The 22,672-nt window shown below is 35.1% G+C and overlaps 1 protein-coding gene across 2 annotated transcripts; it reads right to left on the bottom strand.

The window, feature by feature from the left end:
* Nucleotides 1–320: 320 nt before the first annotated feature.
* Nucleotides 321–19,123, bottom strand: LOC112508834 (TRAF-type zinc finger domain-containing protein 1-like). Of its 2 annotated transcripts, none has more exons than XM_025113627.1 (6): nt 19,017–19,123; nt 18,790–18,883; nt 16,611–16,746; nt 2,771–2,908; nt 2,263–2,384; nt 321–709 (listed from the first exon to the last, which is right to left on the bottom strand). In XM_025113627.1, exons 2-6 carry the CDS (start codon nt 18,837–18,839, stop codon nt 547–549), a joined length of 609 nt encoding a protein of 202 aa, XP_024969395.1. In that variant the 5' UTR covers nt 18,840–18,883; nt 19,017–19,123; the 3' UTR covers nt 321–546. The 2 variants fall into 2 exon arrangements, with proteins under 2 accessions (XP_024969395.1, XP_024969396.1); XM_025113628.1 differs by having other exon boundaries at nt 19,044–19,105.
* Between the last annotated feature and the right edge of the window lie 3,549 nt (nt 19,124–22,672).

Here is a 22,672-nt window from a genome sequence, read left to right as displayed (position 1 = left end):
AATTGAAAGATTACGTTTAAAAGCCAACAACACATTTACAAATGTTTCTAAAAGAAGGATTTCTTTTATTTATTTACAAATTAACAATACATTCACTTTTCTTTTTCCGACATTATAGCGTATTTAGTTAATTGCATCATAGACGTTCCCTTGATTGCATAAAAAATACAATACGTTCCTTGAAATATAGCTTTTGAAAGTGGGTTTCTTAAAGTAAAACCGAAACAAAATACCATCCAATTTTCCCTTGCAACATCTACACAAAGTTTCGATAACTTGATACGGTAAAGAGGGCGATATCATGCAAGAGGAATGCGATATATACAACAACATAGAGTTACAATAGATATCACATGAAACTTTACAAAAAGTATTTCAGGTATTATTACAACATTATTCCTTTGAATATGACTCGGGGAAAAAGGATATACCTTCATATATACGAAACAGAAGAGGATGGCAACATATGTCACCTACAAGTTACAACAAACACATAAAACATAAGTTGTGATATCGGCACAAATGCAAAACCAAACCATGTTTTTTTTAATGAAGCTGAGCCTGGTCTGGTTTGCTTTGGAAAAGTAACGACCCCAACAGAACTGCGATGCCAGTTATTGCTATGGTGAATACAAGTCTTCGTGTAGAGAAGTCGCGGGGCGGTGGCCTTCTTCTAGGAGCATGCTCTCGTTCAGCTTCCCTTGTTGCCCTTCATAAGATATCATTGAGGTTAGCAAATTAAACTCGGAAAATATATCGACAGAATTATGAAAGAGTTGTGTATACAATTAGATCCAGGGGTGAACTTGATACGATACCAAATTTTTTTTCTAAACCAAGTACCATACCAACTATAGTTGGTAGGCAAGATCACCTACTAATACCAACCACCATTTTCTGATATACCAATTTACTCCGTCCCAAATAAGTTTCCACATTTTTTTTAATTTTGTCACAAAATAAGTGTCTACTTCCAAATGTGAGTGTTTACATTCAAAAAGAAGCTCTTAATTACTCCATTTATTCTTAAGGGTATAATTGTCATTTAGTAAATTGAAAAAAAATGTGTGCCTTTTTCATTGTATGACATTTATTTTGGGACCAAGGCATAATTTGGCCATCAGTAGTTGAAGATCTACTTGGAACGGGATACGCTGGAAAGGTGTGCATACATTATTCCCTTCCAGATCCTACTTGGAACGGGATACGCTGAATACATTTGGTTTTAATTTAAACTAAAACCCTCAGACTTGGCAAACAAGACTCCACTGAATTGGTTTTGCAATTTGGACAGTCCCTAGTTGCAAAGTTTTGACTAAACACAATCAAAAGAGCTTTGACTACTAGTTATACATATAAAATCTTCTTAATTAAAGGCAAAATAAGAGACTTTATGGGTCAGGATCAATGAATTCACTACAGCAGTTACTAGGGCCAAAGGTCATTTTAGCTTGCTAAATTGATAAAAACTAAAAAGGGATACATTACAACTGAAGTCGAACATCCCAGAAAGAAAAATGATACAAATTTTTTGGTACACGGAGTAATACTATAACAAACATAACACCAATGTCCCCATAAGTAAACGACATGATGTATGAGTAATTAATTAGCCAACACTTCAAACATGATGTTATGTGATTTATGAAAAATTTGAAGTCTTATTATACTCCCTCTATCTTGACAAAAATAGGGGAAAATTACCAAAAGAATCACAGCAATCAGGCATATAGAGGCATCGAAGCACTCGTGGATACCAAGGCAAATTGGCCATGGAAGGTGGTGCATATGCCATTTTTCCATGAGATTAAGGTATAAATTACAAGAGGTTTTACAATTATCAAGTAACCATACAAAATTTACTATATAGTTACCCAAATACTGAATTAAGATGTGCATTTTTGAAGTGGAGACCACCCAAAGTGCGTTTCTTAAGAGTACCATTTGGGTGTTTAATCATCGTCAATTAGCTCTTTCCTCAAATTAAAAGTGAATACCACAGAAACACCAAACTGATGCTCCTTTAGGACCATGAAAGATTGCAACATTTGATTTGGTATATTGTTTGAAATCAACCATTCGTCAATATCCAAAATATTGTTCAATCTTATGAACCCAAATCAAAACCATCAATTTATTTTTTAATGATTGCAATGGACCAATAAGCATTTTGAAGTTGGAAGCCTTTAGTAGAAATGGAAATGTTGAAATTTCATGAGACAGTGAATATCTAATATAGAAGGAAAATAGTGTTCCTCAAACCTGGAAGTTTCAGGTGTAGTATTCGGAACACCATTGCATGACACTTCATGGGCAATTCTTTCTCGGAGTCGGATGTATCTGTTACACAGATGACAGAGCTCTGTTCTATTTCCACAAACTTCCTGAAATTTTGAGTTCACAGCATATTTCAGATGCTAAACAGGTCTCAGGAAAAAAATTGTTCAACTATTGTATTATTGAGCAAAATAAGCTTTGATTGTTTCTTACTAGAAAGATTATATATTTGGTCTCATGTCATGACAATTTCTAACACTCAGATAATAAAAAACAAGTAGGAAATGCCAGCTTCTGGCCAAAAAGGTATGTGGGGAAATGTATTTGGCCTTTTCAAACCTCGATGATAAAAGAAGTATGTGGGGAAATGTCAGCTTCTAAATATGAGACAGTGTCTACAGAAATAAATCTAGTAGTCTAGTGAACAAAAGAAAATTTTAGTCAATAGTATACAAACCATACAAATAGTTTTTCTGTTAGAAGATCCGTTTACCTGATGCTCAGAAAGGTCTATCGCAGGCAAAGGAAACTCGCAGTAATCACATGTTGCGATACGTTGAGGGCACTTTTCACCTTTGTGCAGTGCTAAGTTTTCTGGTGCCATCATCTCGTTGCACAGTGAACAATACACCTGCCGCGGAAACAGTTAGTCAGCCAGTCATAAGCAGTGTAGGATCTGTTACTTTTTACTGAATTAAATTGATAATAAAACGAAATGAAACGGTTGGTTGACTTTTGAGAGGCCGGCCTCTCAAACCGTAGAAAACTAATAATAATGTCAACAGAAATTCTATCTAGTCTGCTGATTTGGTTAATCCCCTGTATATAGTGGATAATCTTTTCCTTACTATTAAACCATAAGTATTGAACTTGCATGGGTCTGGTCTAACAGCAACTACACAATTTAATAGAAGTTGTAGAATATTCTTGTAATAAAGTAATTTGCCTATTAAAGTTGGATTCGCCTCCTTGTACATGGAGTTTTGGTTGTAATTATCTGCTACTAGTTTGGTGGGATTAGTTTCCCAAAAATCAGCCTAAGGATCATCTCCTAAGTTTTTCCTTGATTTGTATTTCCTAATAAAATAGATTAATTAGATACTCGTCATCTATATATAATGTAGCCTACGGGCAGAATAATTTAGAACACTCGATAAATAACTCTTCATGGTCGTAAGAGCAGGTGCTTGTGAGGACCATTTTCTCCGATCATCCCTACATAATATGTTTCCCTTCCTCGTGTGTTGGTTCTAAAATGTTTTCATGCTTTTGTGCTGGTCATCCAAATTTCTGGTCATTCAATAAAGGTCATAATGTTTTTCAATGTGAAGTATGCTAATATTCAAAAATAGAGAGACTGCCATACACCCAGTCTTCTTATAAAGGGTTTCATCCCCACAATGATGCTTGTGGGCCATCTTGGATTAGCACTGTCTAAGGTTTTACATGGTTGGTTCCTTTGTTGAGGATCATACTTGAACCACTTATTTCATGAAAGATAAACCAGAAGTTAATCAAAACCTAAAAAATTTCAGAAAGATGATTCAAAACCAATTCCAAACTATCCAAGTCCTCAAAAAAGATACACATGAGGCTACTTCCAAACAAACCTAGGGAGATACCTACAAGACCAAGACATCATATATGCATGCTCGTGTATAGGTACCCCTTGTGTTCTAAACCAATGTTCCTGGGTATTCTTGTTTGGGGAAGCATTATCGAAAACCTCTTTTATCCAACTCGGTTAAACCACCAGAAAACAACACTAAGGGCCGTTTACCAAACGCTTACCTGGGTAAGCGCTTACCAAGTCACATTACCTTACCGGATGAGTATGGCAAGGACCAAGAATCTTACCCGGTAAGAGCGAAGGCAAGGACCGAGAGTCTTACCCGGTAAATGAGGGCGATGACTGGGTTAGCGCTTACAGGGTAAATTGTTGCATACAGTACCGTTTTGGTAGACTAAAATCGTACCCGTTAAGTAAGTGACAGGGTTGCAGGTAAGCGTTTGGTAAACGGCCCCTAAATAACTCCTCTACTCCAGAAAGGCCAAGGATCACTATGGCAAGAGGCCGAACCAAGTCAAACACCAAAAATTATCACTTCTTTAGGAACGTTCTTAGTACTTTGGAGTCTTTAAATGATGGTAATGACTTGGATTTGCTTATAGCAATATGATGGGCCAGAGAATCTGCACACTCCATCCAATTTCCAAGAGTGCTCTATCCAAGCAAAAAATTAAAAAAAAAAGTCAATAATAGAAGACATTCAGGTCCTTAAAGAAAATGATACATGAGAGCATGAAGTACTATTGGCGGATAAGAAGGTTGTGGGTTGTAAATAGGTGTTCTCAGTCAGACACAATGTACAAAGCATTAGCAGATTCCAGGCAAGACTTATAGCAAAAGGATTTACTTAGTCATATGGACAAGTTCAGAGAAGACCTTCACTCAGAGACTATAAAAACTCAATACTAAAACAAATAATTTTTTTTAAAATGGGAACCTATAGGAGGAGGTATACATGGAAGTGTCTCAAAGAATAGAGGAAGAGAGCTTTTGAAGTTGTCGAGACTCGTAAAGTCTCTCTATGGAATAAAATATCTTCGAATATGGTCCGGAAGGGCTGTGTTGAGTAGAACATTATAGCTCACAACATCGCTAGAGGATCGTGTTTCTTCTCCGGTAGTAATGTTGAGGAACTAGTTTTACCCCAAATTTGTGTTCCTTACTTGTTTGTTGACATTAATGAATGAATCTCTCTCTTTCAAAAAAAAAGTGTTCCTCAAGTGTTAAACCGGTCACAAAATGTTTACTAAAAGCTAAGTGAAGGTAAGCATCCATAATGATAGTTTACTTTGACAACATTACCTCGACAAACAGTGCATAAGAGATCTACGAACTACAAAAGCTCCTTGCACAAGAATTTGAAGTAAAAGGATTGGGAAAATTAAGATACTTCCTCCGTATGGAAGTGACTTACTGGAAGCATGGAATCTCAATGTAACAACCAAAGTACACATTCGACCACGATGTAGGATGTAATACTATAGATACTCCAATAAATGGTGCAAGCAAAACCAAAATGAAAAAAGGGTTAATAACATATTGGGAAAGATTTCATAGGCTAGTTATCAAGCATATCTACTCGAGTCATACAAAATTGGTATGAGGGGGAGCACAAATAAAATAAAACAAAATAATTTTTGAAAATGGCAAAAACAATGATATTATATTGATAAATATCAATCGTGTAGACTGAACAGTAATTTGTTTTACATATGCTTATGTTGTTATTTTTATTTGGCATACCTATTTTTTGCACCAAATCCTCTACAATTAATGCACTATTTCTTGCATTATGTTGTTTTAGATGATAAACTAAATTATCGATAATTATGTAAACTAGAATAATTTAGCTATAAATTAGCTAGATTTTATTTTCTTTCCTAGTTGTAAGGATACATTTCCTATCAAGAAGGAACTAGTTGTGTATTTATGTGGTACCTTGTAGAAGGGTTTAATACAAGATAGAGAATAATAATTGATTTCTCCAAAATTACATGGTATCAGAGCCGAACGACGTCTAGGGTTTCTAGTTCGATTGTTGTCAAGAGGACCAACGTTACCTGCTGGTTTATGCAACTAATTCCATTGACGCTTCTTCTCTTGATTCTGTGGATTGCTGTTAATGTTGATATGCTACTATTGATCGACAATTTCTCCTCGTGTTACTGTCGACTCTTCTTCAGTGTTGATCGACATTTTTCTGGCTATCACCACACCTTGTTGAGTTATTGGGCTTGGGTAGTAGTTATTGAGCTATTGTCCTTATCCATGTTCAGTCACAGTCTTCTTTATTGTTCTCTTTTGGTCTCAATTATAACAAGCAACATAGTTGTAGGCAGGTGCGAGTGGATCGTTTTCGTTGTATTCTAATAACCGATTCCGATCTGCTTATCATTCATCATGGTAGAGACTTCCAAGTCATCCAACAAAACCGTCGACTCCTCTGTTCAATCCAGTGTAGATGTTGCTTCACTACATGCCTTGCAGATTATAGTAGCGAAACTAAATGGTCAGAATTATTTGGAATGGGCTCAGTCTATTAAACTAGCCCAAGATAGAAGAGGAAAGATTGGTTTTTGACCTGCGAAGAGCCAAAGCCTACATCCACCGATCCCAAGTTCCAAAACTGGTGCTCCACCAGTTCTTTGATTAAGGCATGGTTACTAAATTCCATGACTGAACAAATCCATTCATGTACATGGATGCCAAAAAAAATTGGGATGCCGTAAAAAAAACTTATTCTAATCTCGAAAATTCTTCCCAAATATTTGAGTGGAAGAAGCATTTGTGGTTCTCTAAACAAGGTGAAAAAGATGTCATCACTTACTACGATGAAGTGCTTTCTCTTTAGCAGGAGTTAGACTTATACTATGATGACTCGTAGGAGAAAAGATATTGCAAGGGAAAAAAAGAGAGGAAGATGATCATGTCTTCATCTTCCTTGTTGGAGTTAATAATAGCTTTGATGAAATCAAGGGCCGAATCCTAGGCCGTCAGCCTTTACCTTCCATTCGAGCAGCGTTTTCTGAATTACGCAAAGAAGAGGCCCGGAAATGGGTTATGAATGAACTTGTTCACTTGACAGAAAATAGTGACAACATGGCGTTGGCGTAGAAAGGCTTTGGTGATCGAAGTGACAAGGAAAAAAATTCTTGTGATTTTTGTGGCAAGCCATGGCATACAAAGGATAAGTGTTGGAAGCTCCATAAAAACCACCTCAAAACAAAAAGAGGCAAGAACGAAAGAACTACTGCAGTCATGGCTGAGACTTCTTGTGGAGATCCAATAAGCATTGGATCAGCTTAATGTGTGCTTATCTTAATTTTAAATACAGTTTTTCCCTAGTTTATAGGTAGCTGCTGTGTATTTAAACCCGTTTCTGGTTCTGGGTTGAGATACAATTCAATAGAGAGATACTTTTCTCCTGTTCAAAGAAGGTGACATCCATGGTGTTGTATACCTTTTTTGTGGATGGAGAATAACATTTGTATCCTTTTTGGTTATTTGAGTAACCTAAAGGAACACATTTAATTGATTTGGGTTCGAGCTTGCTACGATTTTGTGGAGGAATGTGCACATAGGTTGTGCATCTGAATACTCTAAGAGAAACATTGACTAGGAACCTAGAAGGACTAAGGGTTTGAAGAGATGTTTCGAGGTTAAGAACTCTAGATGGCATGCAGTTTATTAGATAGGCTGCTGATAGTATTGCATCTCCCCAGAAAGGTGAGGAACGTGAGAGGTAAGGAGAGAGTGAGCCACTTTTTTAGAGGTGTCTGTTTTTCCTCTCAGCGACTCCGTTTTATTACGGGGTGTCAACACATGAGCTAATACGAAGAATCCCGTTTTCAGTAAGATATTTCCTTAGGTTTGACTCGAAGAACTCAGTTCCATTATCTGTTTTTAACACCTGAGTCTTTGTGTGAAATTGAGTTTTTATCATTTTGTGGAATGCTTGGAAGATGTGTCTAACCTCGGATTTTTCTTTCATAAGGAAGATCCAAGTGACACGAGTATGATCATCAATGAAGGAAACGAACCATCTAGATCCAGATAAGTTCTTTACTCTAGAGGGTCCCCATACATCACTGTGAATTAAATGAAATGGGTGTGAAGCCTTATAGGGCTGAATTGGATACTGATTTCAAGTATGTTTAGAGAGTTGGCACACTTCACACTGAAACAGGATAGAACTTCTATTGAATAACTCAGGAAATAGTCTTTTTAAGTACATGAGATTAGGGTGTCCGAATCTAAGATGCCATAAGAAAAGATCATTCCTTTGTTGGCTTGATTGAAAACACTCATTTGTAGGTGTCCTAGGTGGATTAAATGCAGAATCAGGTTCAGTCGGAAGAGGTCTCCATGAGCTCTAGCACTGTCAATCGTCCTCCCCGAGACCGAGTCTTGAAATTCACACACAACAGGAGACATTTTAGTGATGTACTTTGGTCTTTCATAAGCTTGATAAGAGACATCAAATTATAAGTCAAGTTAGGGACATTGAGCACAGAGTGGAGAGTGATGTCTTTAGTGATATAAGCCGAACCTATCCCTTTTACATCGGATAGTAAACCATCGGTTGTTGGAACCTTAGCCCCAATCTTATTAGGTTGGAGATTATGGAGTACGGGGATGTCTCCGGTCATGTGATCCGTTGCCCCAGAGTCCACAATCCATTCACTTGCGCTTACTCCAAATCGGATCCTCAGGGGGAGAATGCATCTCATGAATATCCAATTTGGTCCATGCCGATATCAGTCCTATAGAATCAGCCCAATTATTCGTTCAATCAACCTAATGACTCGTCCACACCACCCTTCTCACATACCTCACCAAGTTCGAGCCCACAAGATAAAGACGCAGAAAAAATCATAGTGTATTCAAGGCGGAAAAGGGCTACAAAAGGAGAGGTCAACCTTGGTTTAAAAATGCACGTATAATGCGCTCCGATGCGTATCAGAAGTTGCGTATCAGAAGTCGCATATCAGAAATAGAAGCATCGCAGGTAATTTTACAGCCTAACCCTCCAATGTACTTCAATTTTCTAACTTCCTAAATGGTGTATTTTGATGTTATTTACTAGGAATTGCACTTTAACTTCTTAAATAGTGTTGAAGTGCTAAATTGTTGATAAAGTCATAATTATTGCTTTTTATTGTGATTTATAGAATGTCGGAACCTATTGCGAGTTCAAATTCAAACACTGCACCAGGTGACCTGGTAGAAAATATGGAACTCAAGATCCTAAATCTAGGAACAACTTTACTTGCCACTTTTGTGGTAAAGTAGTCAAGAGTGGTGTATATCGTTTATGTTTATAATGGCATTTTATTGGAGGCCTGTTGGCTGTTACTGATTGTCCAAATTGTCCACAACATGTAAAAGAAGAAATAAAGTCTTATCTGCAGAAAAAAGAAGTAGCGAAGATTCTAATGTCACTTTTTGAACTACTTTATGTTATAAATGAAGTATTTTGATAGGCAAGTATTTGTAAGGTAGAAATTGATATCTATAATTAATTTATAAGTATTTTTTGAATATTGGGCGCATCCGCATCACGCATCAGCTTCCGTCACCCTTACCACCTCGGACCGCATCGCGCTTTTTAAAACCAAGAGGTCAACGCTCCAACTTCACATTGCCATGAGACCAACTCGAGTCAGAATCCTAGCAATGAGACAAGTCAAGGTATAAGCCCTAATCCATGTACAAGTAATGATGGTGATGAGGCGGCTAAAGTAAAAGAGAATCAGTATGATCTTGATGTTCCGATAGCCATCTAGAAGGGAAAAAGAATGTGTACAGCACACCCAATCAGGAATTTTATGACTCACGAGAATCTGTCACAAATCCACAAGGCCCTTGCGGCATCATTGGACTCCCTACAGATTCCAGTGAATACACGAGGCCGTGGAACACCCGAATTGGAAATCCGTTGTTGAAGATGAGATTATGGCTCTCGAGAAAAATAACACTTGGGAATACACCATCTTACCTCCAGGTAAGAGAACAGTGGGGTGTAAGTGGATTTTCTCAGTTAAGTATAATGCAGATGGAACTGTGAATCGATTCAAAGCAAGGCTCGTAGCAAAGGGATTTACTCGATCGTATGGGATTGACTATGGGGAAACGTTTGCCCCCGTAGCCAAGCTCAATTCCACGAGTGTTAGTTTCACTTTCCCAAAAATCCAGATTGGACTCTTCACCAACTAGATATAAAGAATGCCTTTTTAAATGAAGAACTAGAGGATGAAGTGTACATGGATGTTCCAACTGGCATCCACTCAAAAGAGGCTTCCGGGAAGGTATGAAGTGGATGACATTATTATGACAGGTGATAACAGGGAAGAAATCGAATGTCTCAAAGGTGTACTTGCAAAGGAGTTCGAAGTGAAGGACCTAGAAAAGATGAAATACTTTCTATGGATAGAAATAGCAAGGTCTCACAAAGGTATATTTGTCACCTGCTGGAAGTATACAATTGATCTCTTAAAGGAGACAGGGATGTTGGGGTGTACGCCGTCATTAACACCCATGGATCCAAGCGGAAGTCATCAGAGAGAGAATGGAGAATTGACAGACAAAGGAAGATAACAAAGGTTAGTTTGGAAACTAATCTACCTAACACATACTACAGTTGACATAAGCTTTGCTGTTGGTATGGCAAGTATATTTATGAACCAACCAACCAAGGATCACCAGGAGGCCGTGGTCCGGATTCTGAAATATCTAAACAAGAGCCCAGGAAAAGGGTTATTCTTTGGAAAGTCAGAAACCAAAGAGGTAGTCTTCACTGATGCAGATTGGGGAGGCTCGAAAATGGATGGAAGATCCACTACCGGATATTGCACTTACGTTTGGGCAACTTGGTCACTTGGAGGAGTAAGGAACAAGCAGTGGTGTCTAGTAGTAGTGCAGAAGCTGAGTTTAGAGCAATGTGTCATGGGATCTGGGAAGGAATATGGGTGAGAAGAGTTCTGAACAAAATTGGGAATCAATTTTGCCGGTCCCACAAAGTTGTGTAGTGACAACATAGTTGCTACCGAAATTGCAAAAAACCCTGTGCACCATAAGAGAACAAAGCATGTCGAGCTGGATAGGCACTAGCTAGCTTATGTTCCTTCAAAGCACCAAGTAGCTGACATTCTTACAAAAGCTCTACCAAAGCCGATTTTCGAAGTGTTAAGATGCAAGTTGGGTATGATTAATATTCATAGCCCAGCTTGAGGGGGAGTGTGGAATCCGATAAGCATTATTACATTTAGAAATATTTTTTATAGTTATAAAAGTAATAATTTATTACAATTAAATCATTCATTTTCATTTGGTGAAATCCAATACAATTGGATTGTTCACATGGTTAAGTTGTTAGGATAAGCCTTTTTTATTATTATTATTTTAAAGACCATCTTAATGTATGCTTATCTGAATTTTGTTTTTCCCTAGTTTATAGGTAGATGTTATGTATTTAAACCCATTTTTGGTTCTCGGTTGAGATATAGTTCAATAGAGATACTTTTCTCCTGTTCCAAAATCTTTACTTCTCAAGAGCACATCACCCCTCCAGACTCGGTGCCTTTCACTAATGACCAACGCCAGCACTTGTATAAGCTTTTAAACATCCACAATTCTCTTTAACTCTTCTTGTGCTTCGGCAAAGCAAGGTATTTCTTACTCATTTGTGGCGACAAGTTCTTTTATATGTTCATATCAATCTTGTGGTCCATGGGTCATAGATTCTAGTGCTACAGACCATATAACATTTTGCTCTCAATTCATTTCTTCCTATAAACCTACAACAGTAAATAAATAAATCAAAATTGCAAATGGGACGTTTGCTGCTATTGCGGGCAATGGAACCGTCAAACTTTCAACCAATATTATTCTTTCCAATGTCCATGTCCCAAAATTAACCTGCAATTTGTTGTCAATTAGTAAACTTACATGTGACCTTAACTGTCAAGCTAATTTCTCATCTTCTTTGTGTCGTTTCCAGACCTAACGATGATTGGCAGTGCTAAGGAATGTGGAGGGTTGTATTACTTTGAAGATGAATTCAAGTATGGTTGCAAAGAATTCTTATCATAAGTTAGAATCTATCTCTAGTGATCAAGATATTTGATTATGGCATTCTCGTTTGGGACATCCTAGTTTCTATTATTTAAAACACAAGTTTCCCATGTTATTTATCAATGAAGACCCCTCTTTCTTCCGATGTGATACATGTGTTTTGGCAAAACATCACAGATCCTCTTATTTGCCTAGGTCTTATGTTCCATCTAAACCATTTCCACTCATCCATGGTGATATTCGGGGTCCATCATGGATTCTGAAAGTTTCTGGAAAAAGATGGTTTGTTTCGTTCATCGATGACCATACACGGCTAACTTGGATATTTTTGATGAAAGAAAAACATGAAGTTACAGACATTTTCAAAAATTTCTACACCATGGTTCAAAATCAATTTAATGAAAATAACTGCATTTTTAGGAGTGACAATGGTAGGGAATTCTTTTCCAAAGTTTTAACCAATTTTTTCTCTAAAAAAGAAGTCATACAACAATGCGCTTGTGTTGACACACCACAACAAAATGGTGTGGCAGAGAGGAAAATCAGGCACTTATTTTAAGTCACAAGAGCACTTCTGTTTTCAAATAATGTACCAAACAAACTTTGGGGCGATGCGCTTTTAACTGCTTGTTTCTTGATTAACCGCATGCCCTCTAAAACCCTACAATTTGAAACTCCCCTAAATAAACTTTGTGACTAGATCCCGGATTCAGAACTTTTTTTGAATTTACCTTTAAAATTATTCAGGTGCACTGTTTTTATCTCGAATCAAGATAAGACAAAGTCTAAACTTGACCCCAGAGATTGAAAGTGTAATTTTTCTAAGGTATCCAGCCTCTCAAAAAGGCTATAAATGCTTTGATCTGGTCTTGAAGAAATATTTTGTGACCATGGATGTCGTGTTTTTTGGAAAAACGCCTTCCTTCTCTCCTCATTTTTAGGGGGAGAATTTGTCCAAGGCGAGTCAGGAAGATTCGGAGATAAGTACCGATGACCTTGATTTTTTACGTACGAATCTCGACTGGAAAATAAATTCAAATGATGAATCTACCCTACAAAGCAATCTTGATCACACACAACATAATCCAAACAATGACAAGAAGTTTGGCCAAACATACATCCGCAAGCATCCATCTAAAGTAATAAATCCCTCCAATCTTATGCATAGTCAAGAAGAAGCCTCAAGGACAGGTACAGTTCCTCATAATCATAGTCCATCAAATCTTGATGTTCCAATGGCTCTCAAAAAAGGAGTGAGAAAATGTCAATTAGATATCCTATGTCTAACTCTGTCTCCTTACAGAACTTGTCTCCTTTTTCTTGTTTTATCTTACACCTTAATCATGTGGAAATTCCAAAGTCTATACAAGCTGCTTTGGAGAAAATGAATGCTCTCAGGAAGAATCACACATGGATAAAAGTAGCTCTTCCACCTGGAAAAAAGCTAGTAGGATGTAAGTGGGTGTTGACGATCAAGTACGATGCTGACGGAAATGCTCGAAAGATACAAAGCTAGAATGGTAGCAAAGGGCGACCATACTGAAACAGTTGCCCCTGTGGCAAAATTTAACACTCTGAATTTTATTATTTGTTGCAGTAAATTTAGACCGACCTCTTCACCAACTAGACGTGAAGAATGCTTTCCTAAATGGAAATCTTGAAAAGGAAGTATTCATGGAGCCTCCCCCAGGCTTCGAGACTGAGTTTGGTTCCCATGTATGCTTGTTAAAAGGGCCATTTCTGGTTTGAAGCAATCCTTTCAAGCGTGATTTGAAAGATTTACAAGTTCAGTAAAACATCAAGGATATGCTCAAGGCCAAACTGATCAAACCTTGTTCTTTAAAAGGAAGAACGTTAAGATTACTATTTTATTGGTGTACGTGGATGACATCATCGTCACGGGTGATAACCATGAAGAAATAGATAACCTGAAGGCAAGTCTTGCACGAGCATTTGAGATCAAAGACTTGGGCCACTAAAGTATTTTTGGGACTGGAAGTTTCAAGATCGGAAAAGAGGATGATTGTAAGTCAGCAAAAATATATCCTAGATCTTCTTTCTGATAGAGGTATGACAGGTTGCAAGCCAATTGACACACCTGTAGACCCCAACAAAAAGCTACTTGATGATGTTGCAGGTGATCTGATTGATGTTGGAAGATTTCAACGTTTAGTTGGAAAGTTAATTATTTGTCTCACACGAGACCAGAAATTGCTTTCAATGTCAGTCTTATCAGCCAATTTATTCACTCTCCAAAGAAGGTCCTATTTAGAAGTTGCCAACCACATTCTAAGATATCTCCAAAGAAAGGGACTACTCGTTGAGAAAAAAAAAACTCAAAGAACTGTTGAAGTATATATTGATGCTGACCGGGCAGATTCGGCCACTAATAGAAGGTCTGTTAGTGGATATTGCTCTTTTGTATGGGGAAACTTAATGACTTGGTGGAGAAAAAAGCAAAATTTAGTGTCACGCAGCAGCGCTGAGTCGGAATTTTGTGCTATGGCCAATGGAATTTGTGAAGCACTTTGGCTCAAGCGAGTATTGGAAGAGCTTCAACTACAGTTGGATAGTCTTATGAAACTATATTGTGATAACAAGGCTGCCATAAGCATTGCTAATAATCCTGTGCAACATGATCGGACTAAGCACGTGGAAGTTGACGGACACTTCATCAAAGAAAAGCTAGACAATGGAATGATACGCACGCCATATGTTCCAATCACGCAACAATTAGCAGATATCCTTACAAAGGGATTGTTCAAACCGAGCTTTGATGGAATCATAAGCAAGTTGGGTCTTATAAATATATATGCCCAACTTAAGGGGCAGTGTTGTTTTATATAATTATGTAAATTATAGATAAATATGTAAACTAGAATAATTAGCTGTAAATTAGCTAAATTTATTTTCTTTCCTAGTTGTAAGGATACATTTCCTATCAAGAAGAAAACTAGTTATGTATTTTTTATGGTACCTTGTAGATGGGTTTACAAAAAGATGGAAAAAAATAATTGATTTCTCCAAAATTACACATTATTTTCGTGTAATGAATTTGGTGTAACACTATTCACCAACACTAATTTTCTGTTAAGATTTTGATATTTAGAAAATGGTCCTCCAATGTTAAGATTTTTGTATTGTTGTTTTATTTCATTGTCTAATAACATTTGAAAATATTATAATCATATAAGCCTAAGTTTTATATTAAATTTTTTATATATTTGTCTAACTTTAAGAAAAAGTATTAATTTCTTTTTTTTTTTACAACACAATAACATATTTAATTAAAACACACCACTAACATATATTCTGTTATGAATAAGTTAATTCAATTTTAAATAAAATGGTAAGAAAGTTATGATAAAAATAGAAAATATATGGTATGATTTTTTGAAGTTAATAAATATACAAGGTGGTATTGAAAATATATGTAATCAAGATAAATAAAATAATTTGAATATTAATTTCTGGTGTATAAAATAGTATAATACATTGCAAATAATTTACTCCTGATATCAGTTGTTGGTAGAATTTAGTGTTTTTCATTGGAGATGCCTTTAGTTTGTTAGAATAATTATCTTATTTTTCTTATGATGAAAATTTTAAATGAAGTAAACATTGAATATATATTTGGGTGAAGCTGTAACATTTGTTTCTAAGAAGTTGAGTTATTTTCAAAAGTTCACCAAAATTTAAGATCTTGAGTGCACATTTCGCTGATGATTTTCCTGAGATTTCACTCCCACTGCCTCAGCTTTGTTTTCTCTCACGCTATTCACTTGTTCTCTCTTCTTTTTTAACCATCTCTCTCTCCAGGCTATATCAAAGAAAATTTTGAAAAATCCAGGGGTGCAGCTGCACCATCTTGCTGTAATGTGGCTCCGCCACTGATCACAGATATTGGATTCACAGATAGCACGGTGCGCAGATTCATAACCAACCCAATAGATAGAAAAAGCAACCTACCAAATTCTTTGGTACCTGAAGGAAAATCCAAGCAAAGGACATCACTTCAAAAAGCTCACAGAGAGGGGTGTCGGAATCTACAAAGATGCGGATTGGGGAAGCTCCTTAACTACCATAGATCAACACTCAAGATTGTTAAGAACAAATCGATTCATTTTGCTCAACACTCAAAAGTCACATCTCTTGTAAGCTATTTTTCCTTAAATGACAACAATGGCTCTCCAATCTTCCTAATCCTTACATAGCTAATGTTCTTTTCTTTTCATGAACATGACAGCCTCTTCCACCGGAAGGTAGATGAGGAGAATTGATAATTGCATTAAGTCAAAAAATAAGGTCACTAGATAGAAAGTTATTGAGTTCTATAGTTCCTCACTGTAACTTGGACAGTTGTCACCCCAAGAAACACATATCAACAAATAAACCATCAAAATTGTGTTCTAACATGTTGCAAAGTCAAACATTTATTGTGCACATGAAAAAATTTAATCTATTTTGATTACCTATCAAAATGTGCAAGAAGAAAACTACTTACAACCAAAGGCAAAGGGTTATTGGCAGGGTGGTGCCTAGTCATTGGTAGAGCCCAACCTCCCTAGAGGTCAAGGGTTCAAGCCTCACCAAGGTGAGGAATGTGCCTGAGTTTTACCGTAAACAAAATATCATATACTTCCAAAAAAGGTAACTACTTACAATTACTAATTTTGTTGGATCTACATACCGGAGCATGGGTGCTTGAGTAATGTTCTTCAGCATGCTTTTTGGGAACCATATCACCACAGATTTTACATTTTTCTAAATTGCGGGAGCAGTGAGTGTAATGCAGATCAAGATTTGAAGAGGGAATAGCTCTGTCACTGTACACAAAACCAAGCATTGTGATTATTCAGTGATTACTATGAACACAGGAACAATTAGCTTTAAAAATAGCAACAAGTTCTTGACACACACAAATAAAAATCAAATAGCATAACCTTACGTAAAGAGATTCAAGAATGATGGACAGAAAAAACAAGAAATGCGAAAAATATACAGCAAAAAAATTTCAACAATTAAATGATTAATAAATAGTATTGTTAAGTTACTGGTTAGCCGAATCAGAATGGGAACTGCGTAAGAAAAAGGAATGCAGGTTGAAATAAGGAGAAATCTAGAGGGGGAATAATTAGGTTCAAGAATAGGTTATGGAAGCATTAAGAAATAAGATTAGTTGAAAGTCTTTCTTATCAAGAGAATAGATGCCTAACAGTGGTTGCTGCATTTGACTAACTCCTAGTGGAGTTGATGGATATCTCCTTGTAACCTTGGATCCAAATTCTAAGGAAACACAATAGAATATAAGATCGGGCCATCCGCTCTTAAGTCTTTCTTTACTAGACTTCCCATTTTCATGTCTTGCTGAATTAAAAGTTCAATGTAGAGTGGGGAATAAAAGAAAACTTCTTTTGTTGGGATGCCGATAAAAGATTCATCTAGGAACAAGTTCATCTTGGATCTCAGTTATTAGCTTCAAACTCCATTCATATTTCCTTTGTCTTTGTAATTTCAAGCAAATAATTATCAGATGGCACACACAAAGCATATTTGTGTAAGTGGTCGAAATGGGTTGGATTGTGTTAAAAGGTGTGAGAGAAAGACAAGCAAGCCCTATCCCGTGCCCTCTAAATAAGAGAGTGACCAAGTGTTTTTGTCAAAGTATTATGAGAGCCTACTGCCAAAGGCCTTCTGTATGTGATAAGTGATAACAGATGCAAGTCTCACAGCCTCTCGTTCCTATGGAGAAGTAAATAGAAAAGCACTAATGGCATTAAGAAGGGCAACCATCATCAGCCTAGTGGAGGAACACAGTATAGTTTCTCTTTCATGCCCTCACTATTTTCCTTATCTGTTAAGCTTATCAAAGACAATAGCAATCACATTGAAAAAGATGTTTCATGAAAAAAATCAATTGAGTGAAAGAAGTGTGAAGTTAAAGAAAAGGTGGACGAATTACTTTCCTGAGTAGATAAACAGAATGTGGTCAGAAGAATTTAGTCTTACTGTTCTTTTTCCAAAAAAAAAAAAATTTACTCTTACTGTTTATTATATTTGAGAAGCAATATACAGAGTTATGCAGTGAATCCTCCAATAAAAAAGACAAAGGAAAGCTAAAAATTAAGCCAATATGTATAATTGATCATTACTAATTAACATGTAATGATATAGCTAGTATCTCCAATCCAACAGAAGGAAGCCAAGCATGGCGTTCATCTTTGTGCATTGCGTATGGATGACAAATAAGAGGCAGAAAGAAGGTAGTTCTTGCCAATGATACCAGCAGAATTAGGTAAGCACTAATGATAGTCCACATTTGGGGAAATGCACCTAAAGAGTTGCACATTAAGTACGAGAATATACGGAGTCAATTTAACTTCCTGCAGCATATCAAAGAACGACCCAGAGACCTACTTTCTTATATTCTTAAGAGATGGGCTATGCAAACCATTTGTTGAGGATATCCGGCATAGAATCATCAGTAGCTATGCATCAAAGAATGTTTCAACGAACGTGAAAACTATCAAAATAAAAAAATATGACAGCAGTAACTTTGATTATGTTACCAGAGGGACTTTGGCTAGGACAAAAAATAAGAAAGCATCAAGTGTATATTACATGTATATACAACAACTGCACCGATTCATAGATTACACAGATCCATAATAAATTTCACATGTATTTCGTAACTCAAAGTCAGCTCATAGAATTAAAAATCCAAACACCAAAGGTAAAAGTAAAGTTAAGATAAAAAAAATCACAGATAGAAATCAGACCTCGATAAGAACGATGATACACATACGGATACAAACACTCAACCAAGCAATAAAATTTAGAAAGAACGAACAAGGAAACCCCATTATTACCAGTGACTGCAAATTTTGGTGGCGTCGTCGTGATCAGAAGCTACGGCCATTGTCACAATTGCAGATAAAAGTGACAAAAAATTCTCAAAATTATCTGCAAAGATAATATTACGAAATCGAAGCAAATTAGTTGAGTTAGGTGAAATTCAAATGCTTTATAAGCTCGTCAACCTCCCAAGATTACGCGATGATTATCAAATTAAATAAATATAAGACAAACTGCATACCTATAAAAATCGAAACCCTAAAACTACCTTCGATTTTGAGAAATCGATCGCTCTTGTTTTCCCCAAAATTGTAGACTTTTTTGGCACCAAATCCAAACAATTAGTCCAGTTTGGCGATTTGCCTTTTCCTTTTACTTTATGAGTTTTATTTATATGAGGTTGGTTTGTCGACGCGAGTATATCGAGCGTGATAAGAACTCGCCTCATTTTGTAGTGTACTCTTCTTGACCGTTGGGTTGGATTGTTGAGAGAGCAGTAGAAAAAGGACGCACACATCAGTCGCTTCAATTTGGCTCTCTTTGTGTACTTTCCTTGACAAAATGATGTAATGATTTGTTCAAATTAGTAGATAAAATAGTAGATAAATTAGTAGAGCTCTCCAACGGATGAATCATAATTTTAAAATATTAGTTTAGTTTTGAATAATGAGTTTGTATTGTTATTTTGCAAGTCAATTAATATATAAAGTTAAAGGTTAGTATGGTGTATTAACAAGATCGAATGAAAAAATAATTGCACACGTATTGGGTTTCTAAACTCATATACTCAAAACTCATTACAAAACTTAAAAATTTTTACTGAACTAAAAAATACAATTATTTGTAAATAATGTTCATTTATATATCTAAAAAACGACGCAATAATTTTAATAGAAACATATAGTACCAAATGTGTAGTAATATAATTGTTGATTATATCAATCATCACGTAAAACTTTTTGATAGACGACATTTGAGGTGTAGATTATGATACATTTTAATTTTTTCAGAGGCTTCACTAACACCTTCGTATTGCCCCGTGATATACCACTGGACAGCGTCACGTAAAGTTGTAGGGGTGTAAATGATACGAGACAACTCGCGAGCTATTCGAGATCGACTCGGTCATAGATAGGTCAAAACTCGACTCGAAAAACTCACGAGATACTCGATTATTTTATATATAATTAGTTTTAAAATATAATCAGTTTTTATGATAAAGTTTGTAAAATATAAATAATAAAAATGTCTTATATTTTTAGATATTTAAACAAAATTATGCAAATCAATTATTTTTTTAAATCACAATTAAAAAAAAAGACAAAGAAAAACTATAAAAAAGGTTAGTGAAATTGTCCCACATTTGAAGATAGATGGTAAAGGAGGGGAGAAAAAATGTTATAAAAAGAGAGGGGTGAATGAAATTTCTAACTTTGTCTTTTCGATGATGAAGTTTGAAGTCGATCATTTAGTTTTATAAAAACTAAGAGAATATCTTTAAGTTTTAAAATTTATATAAGAGAAAAACCCTAAAATTTCATAAATTTCAATGGGTGAGCTTGGTTCGAGTTTGATTCGAGTTCGGGTTCGAGTTTCATTCGAGCTTAGTTTGAGCTTCATTCGAGTTCGAGTTCGAGCTTGAGAAATAGTTATCGAGTTCGAGTCGAGCTTTGATTTTTACTACTCGTAAGTTTTCGAGTCGGTTCGAGTTTGGAAATTGGGTTTCGAGTTTGAGTCGAGTATAGTGATACTCGAGCTCGACTCGCATCATTTACACCCTAGTAAAGTTGTCTTTGTGAGAATACTGATTCTAGTAGATAAACATTTACATTCAAAATTGTTTGGCATTAAGCTTTATTGATTGTCATAGAAAAGTTAAGCCGAATGATAAACTAATATTAGTAAAATAGCAAATTCAATATATAAGTTTGTATCTTTTAAACATGATATAAACACAAAATTATTTTTCTTTGTTAAAGATTTATCATAATTTTGAAAACATAAAAAACCTTGGAGAACTTTTTGAACTAAAGATATATTATATATTGGTCTTTCGCGAATCACAAAAGAAAATAAGTCTTTATTACCACATTGTGTTAGTAGCAACACCACAGTGAGAGAAAGAGAGAAATATAAATATATATATATATATATATATATATATATATTAGAAGGAGACTAACACAATACAACAAGATATTTTAATTTTAATGTTTTATTTTATTCTTTTTTTTGTATATATAATACGGTTTTTTTGTGATTTTAGAAAACAATAATATTTTTATTTTTTAATAAATATAAATTTGAAAAAAAAAATATCGATATTAATATTAAATTAATTATTTAAAAGTTCTTGTTTTTCATGTAATTTTTTAATTTATTTTTTATTATAATTTAATTTAGATCTAATAACAAAATAATTTATTTTTGTTTAATAATATAATTTTTATAAGGATAATAATTAATTATTTTGTTAAAACTCAATGATTATCTTAATTATATTTTAATTCTATATATTTAAAGTAAGATGTTTATCCTATTTTTGATTATGTTTATTTACAGTTAGTTACACGAATTCAAAAATGAAGCTTTAATAAGTTGTACTTATGCACAATTTACTTGTAATATTGAATTTTAAGTAATATGCATCAATAAACAGTACTTCATGCATAAAAAAATAGTTTTTAAGAGTTTTTGTCAAATGATTTATAATATAGTATATATATATATATTATATATATATAGAGAGAGAGAGAGAGAGCGCAATTAAACAACATAAAAGAGAAGGAAAAACCCTCATTTTCGAGTTGAGTTAAGAGCAATTAAAATTATACATTCGATTACTTGCTAATAAAGGAGAGAAAAACAAGACAGAAACAAGAGAGAGAGAGAGAGAGAGAGAGAGAGATCCGAGCTTATTCAGTTGCCTGTGAAGAAGAACAACTACAAGAAGAAGATGATCCGTAGAAAGACCTTTTGAAAGCTTTTAATGTTTATCCAAGAAAACCCATCAATTTCTTGGATCGATTCAGCTCCTACAGGTATCTTCATGTTATTTTTCTTGAAAAAAATTCTAATGTTTACCAGAAAAGAGATTGACACAATATGGATTCTTCTACTTTTTTCGAATTTTAGATTCGAAATATGGGGTAATTTCTTGATTAAAGAATAAATAACTTAGAGGAGAATGGATTTGTTTTCTTGGTTGAATTCTAACTCATTTGATGGTATGATTTAGTGAAATATGTTCTTTATTTCTTATGTTTTAGATTAAGCAAGATACTTTGAACTATTATCGTGAAGAAGATTTGTAGATTATAGAAGTTTCTAGAAATATTTGGTTGATTTTTACGAAAATGGGTGAATTCTTAACATAGATTTCTAAGAACACAAAAATTCAAATGGAAGATTGGTCCAAATATTCCCATAGTCCTGCTCATTTAGTTGTGTTAGTATATTTGTGAATGACTTATAATAAAGGTTCAAGAATCTGGAAACAATGACCTTATGGTTGTTTTTTAAAACCCAAAAAAGCAATAGAACATGGAAATCCTTGATGTTTTATAATTTTTTTTTTACTTTTATGGGTTTCTTGATACTATTATCTTGTATGGGTATTGTTGTATGGAGGACCTTCTTCTGCATTTTCTGATTCAGATCCTTAATATGTTAAAGGCACATGGCTGATTGTCACTCTTGAAAACTAAACAGATACCTTAATATGTTAGCTATTAATTCGTTCAATTTTTTGCATTTTCTATATCAGACCAAGGAAAATGGATTAGTAAAAAAAGAGGCTAAAAGAGTATTATTATAAAAGGCGGAATTTGGTGTATCCACATGACCATATTGTTGGTTTTTCATATAAAAGCCAGGTACTTACTACCCAGAGCTAAA

This window comes from Cynara cardunculus (genome assembly GCF_001531365.2).
Source record: "Cynara cardunculus var. scolymus isolate 2C chromosome LG 3, CcrdV1, whole genome shotgun sequence".
Classification (NCBI taxonomy): domain Eukaryota; kingdom Viridiplantae; phylum Streptophyta; class Magnoliopsida; order Asterales; family Asteraceae; genus Cynara; species Cynara cardunculus.
This window is presented reverse-complemented; position numbering and strand designations above follow the sequence as displayed.

Coding starts and splice junctions, on each gene's coding strand:
- LOC112508834 (XM_025113627.1), bottom strand. CDS start 18,839: ATGGCCGTAGCTTCTGATCACGACGACGCCACCAAAATTTGCAGTCAC. Junction 16,747..18,789: donor ACCAAAATTTGCAGTCACTG/GTAATAATGGGG, acceptor TTTTGTGTACAG/TGACAGAGCTATTCCCTCTT. Junction 2,909..16,610: donor ACTCAAGCACCCATGCTCCG/GTATGTAGATCC, acceptor TTTCCGCGGCAG/GTGTATTGTTCACTGTGCAA.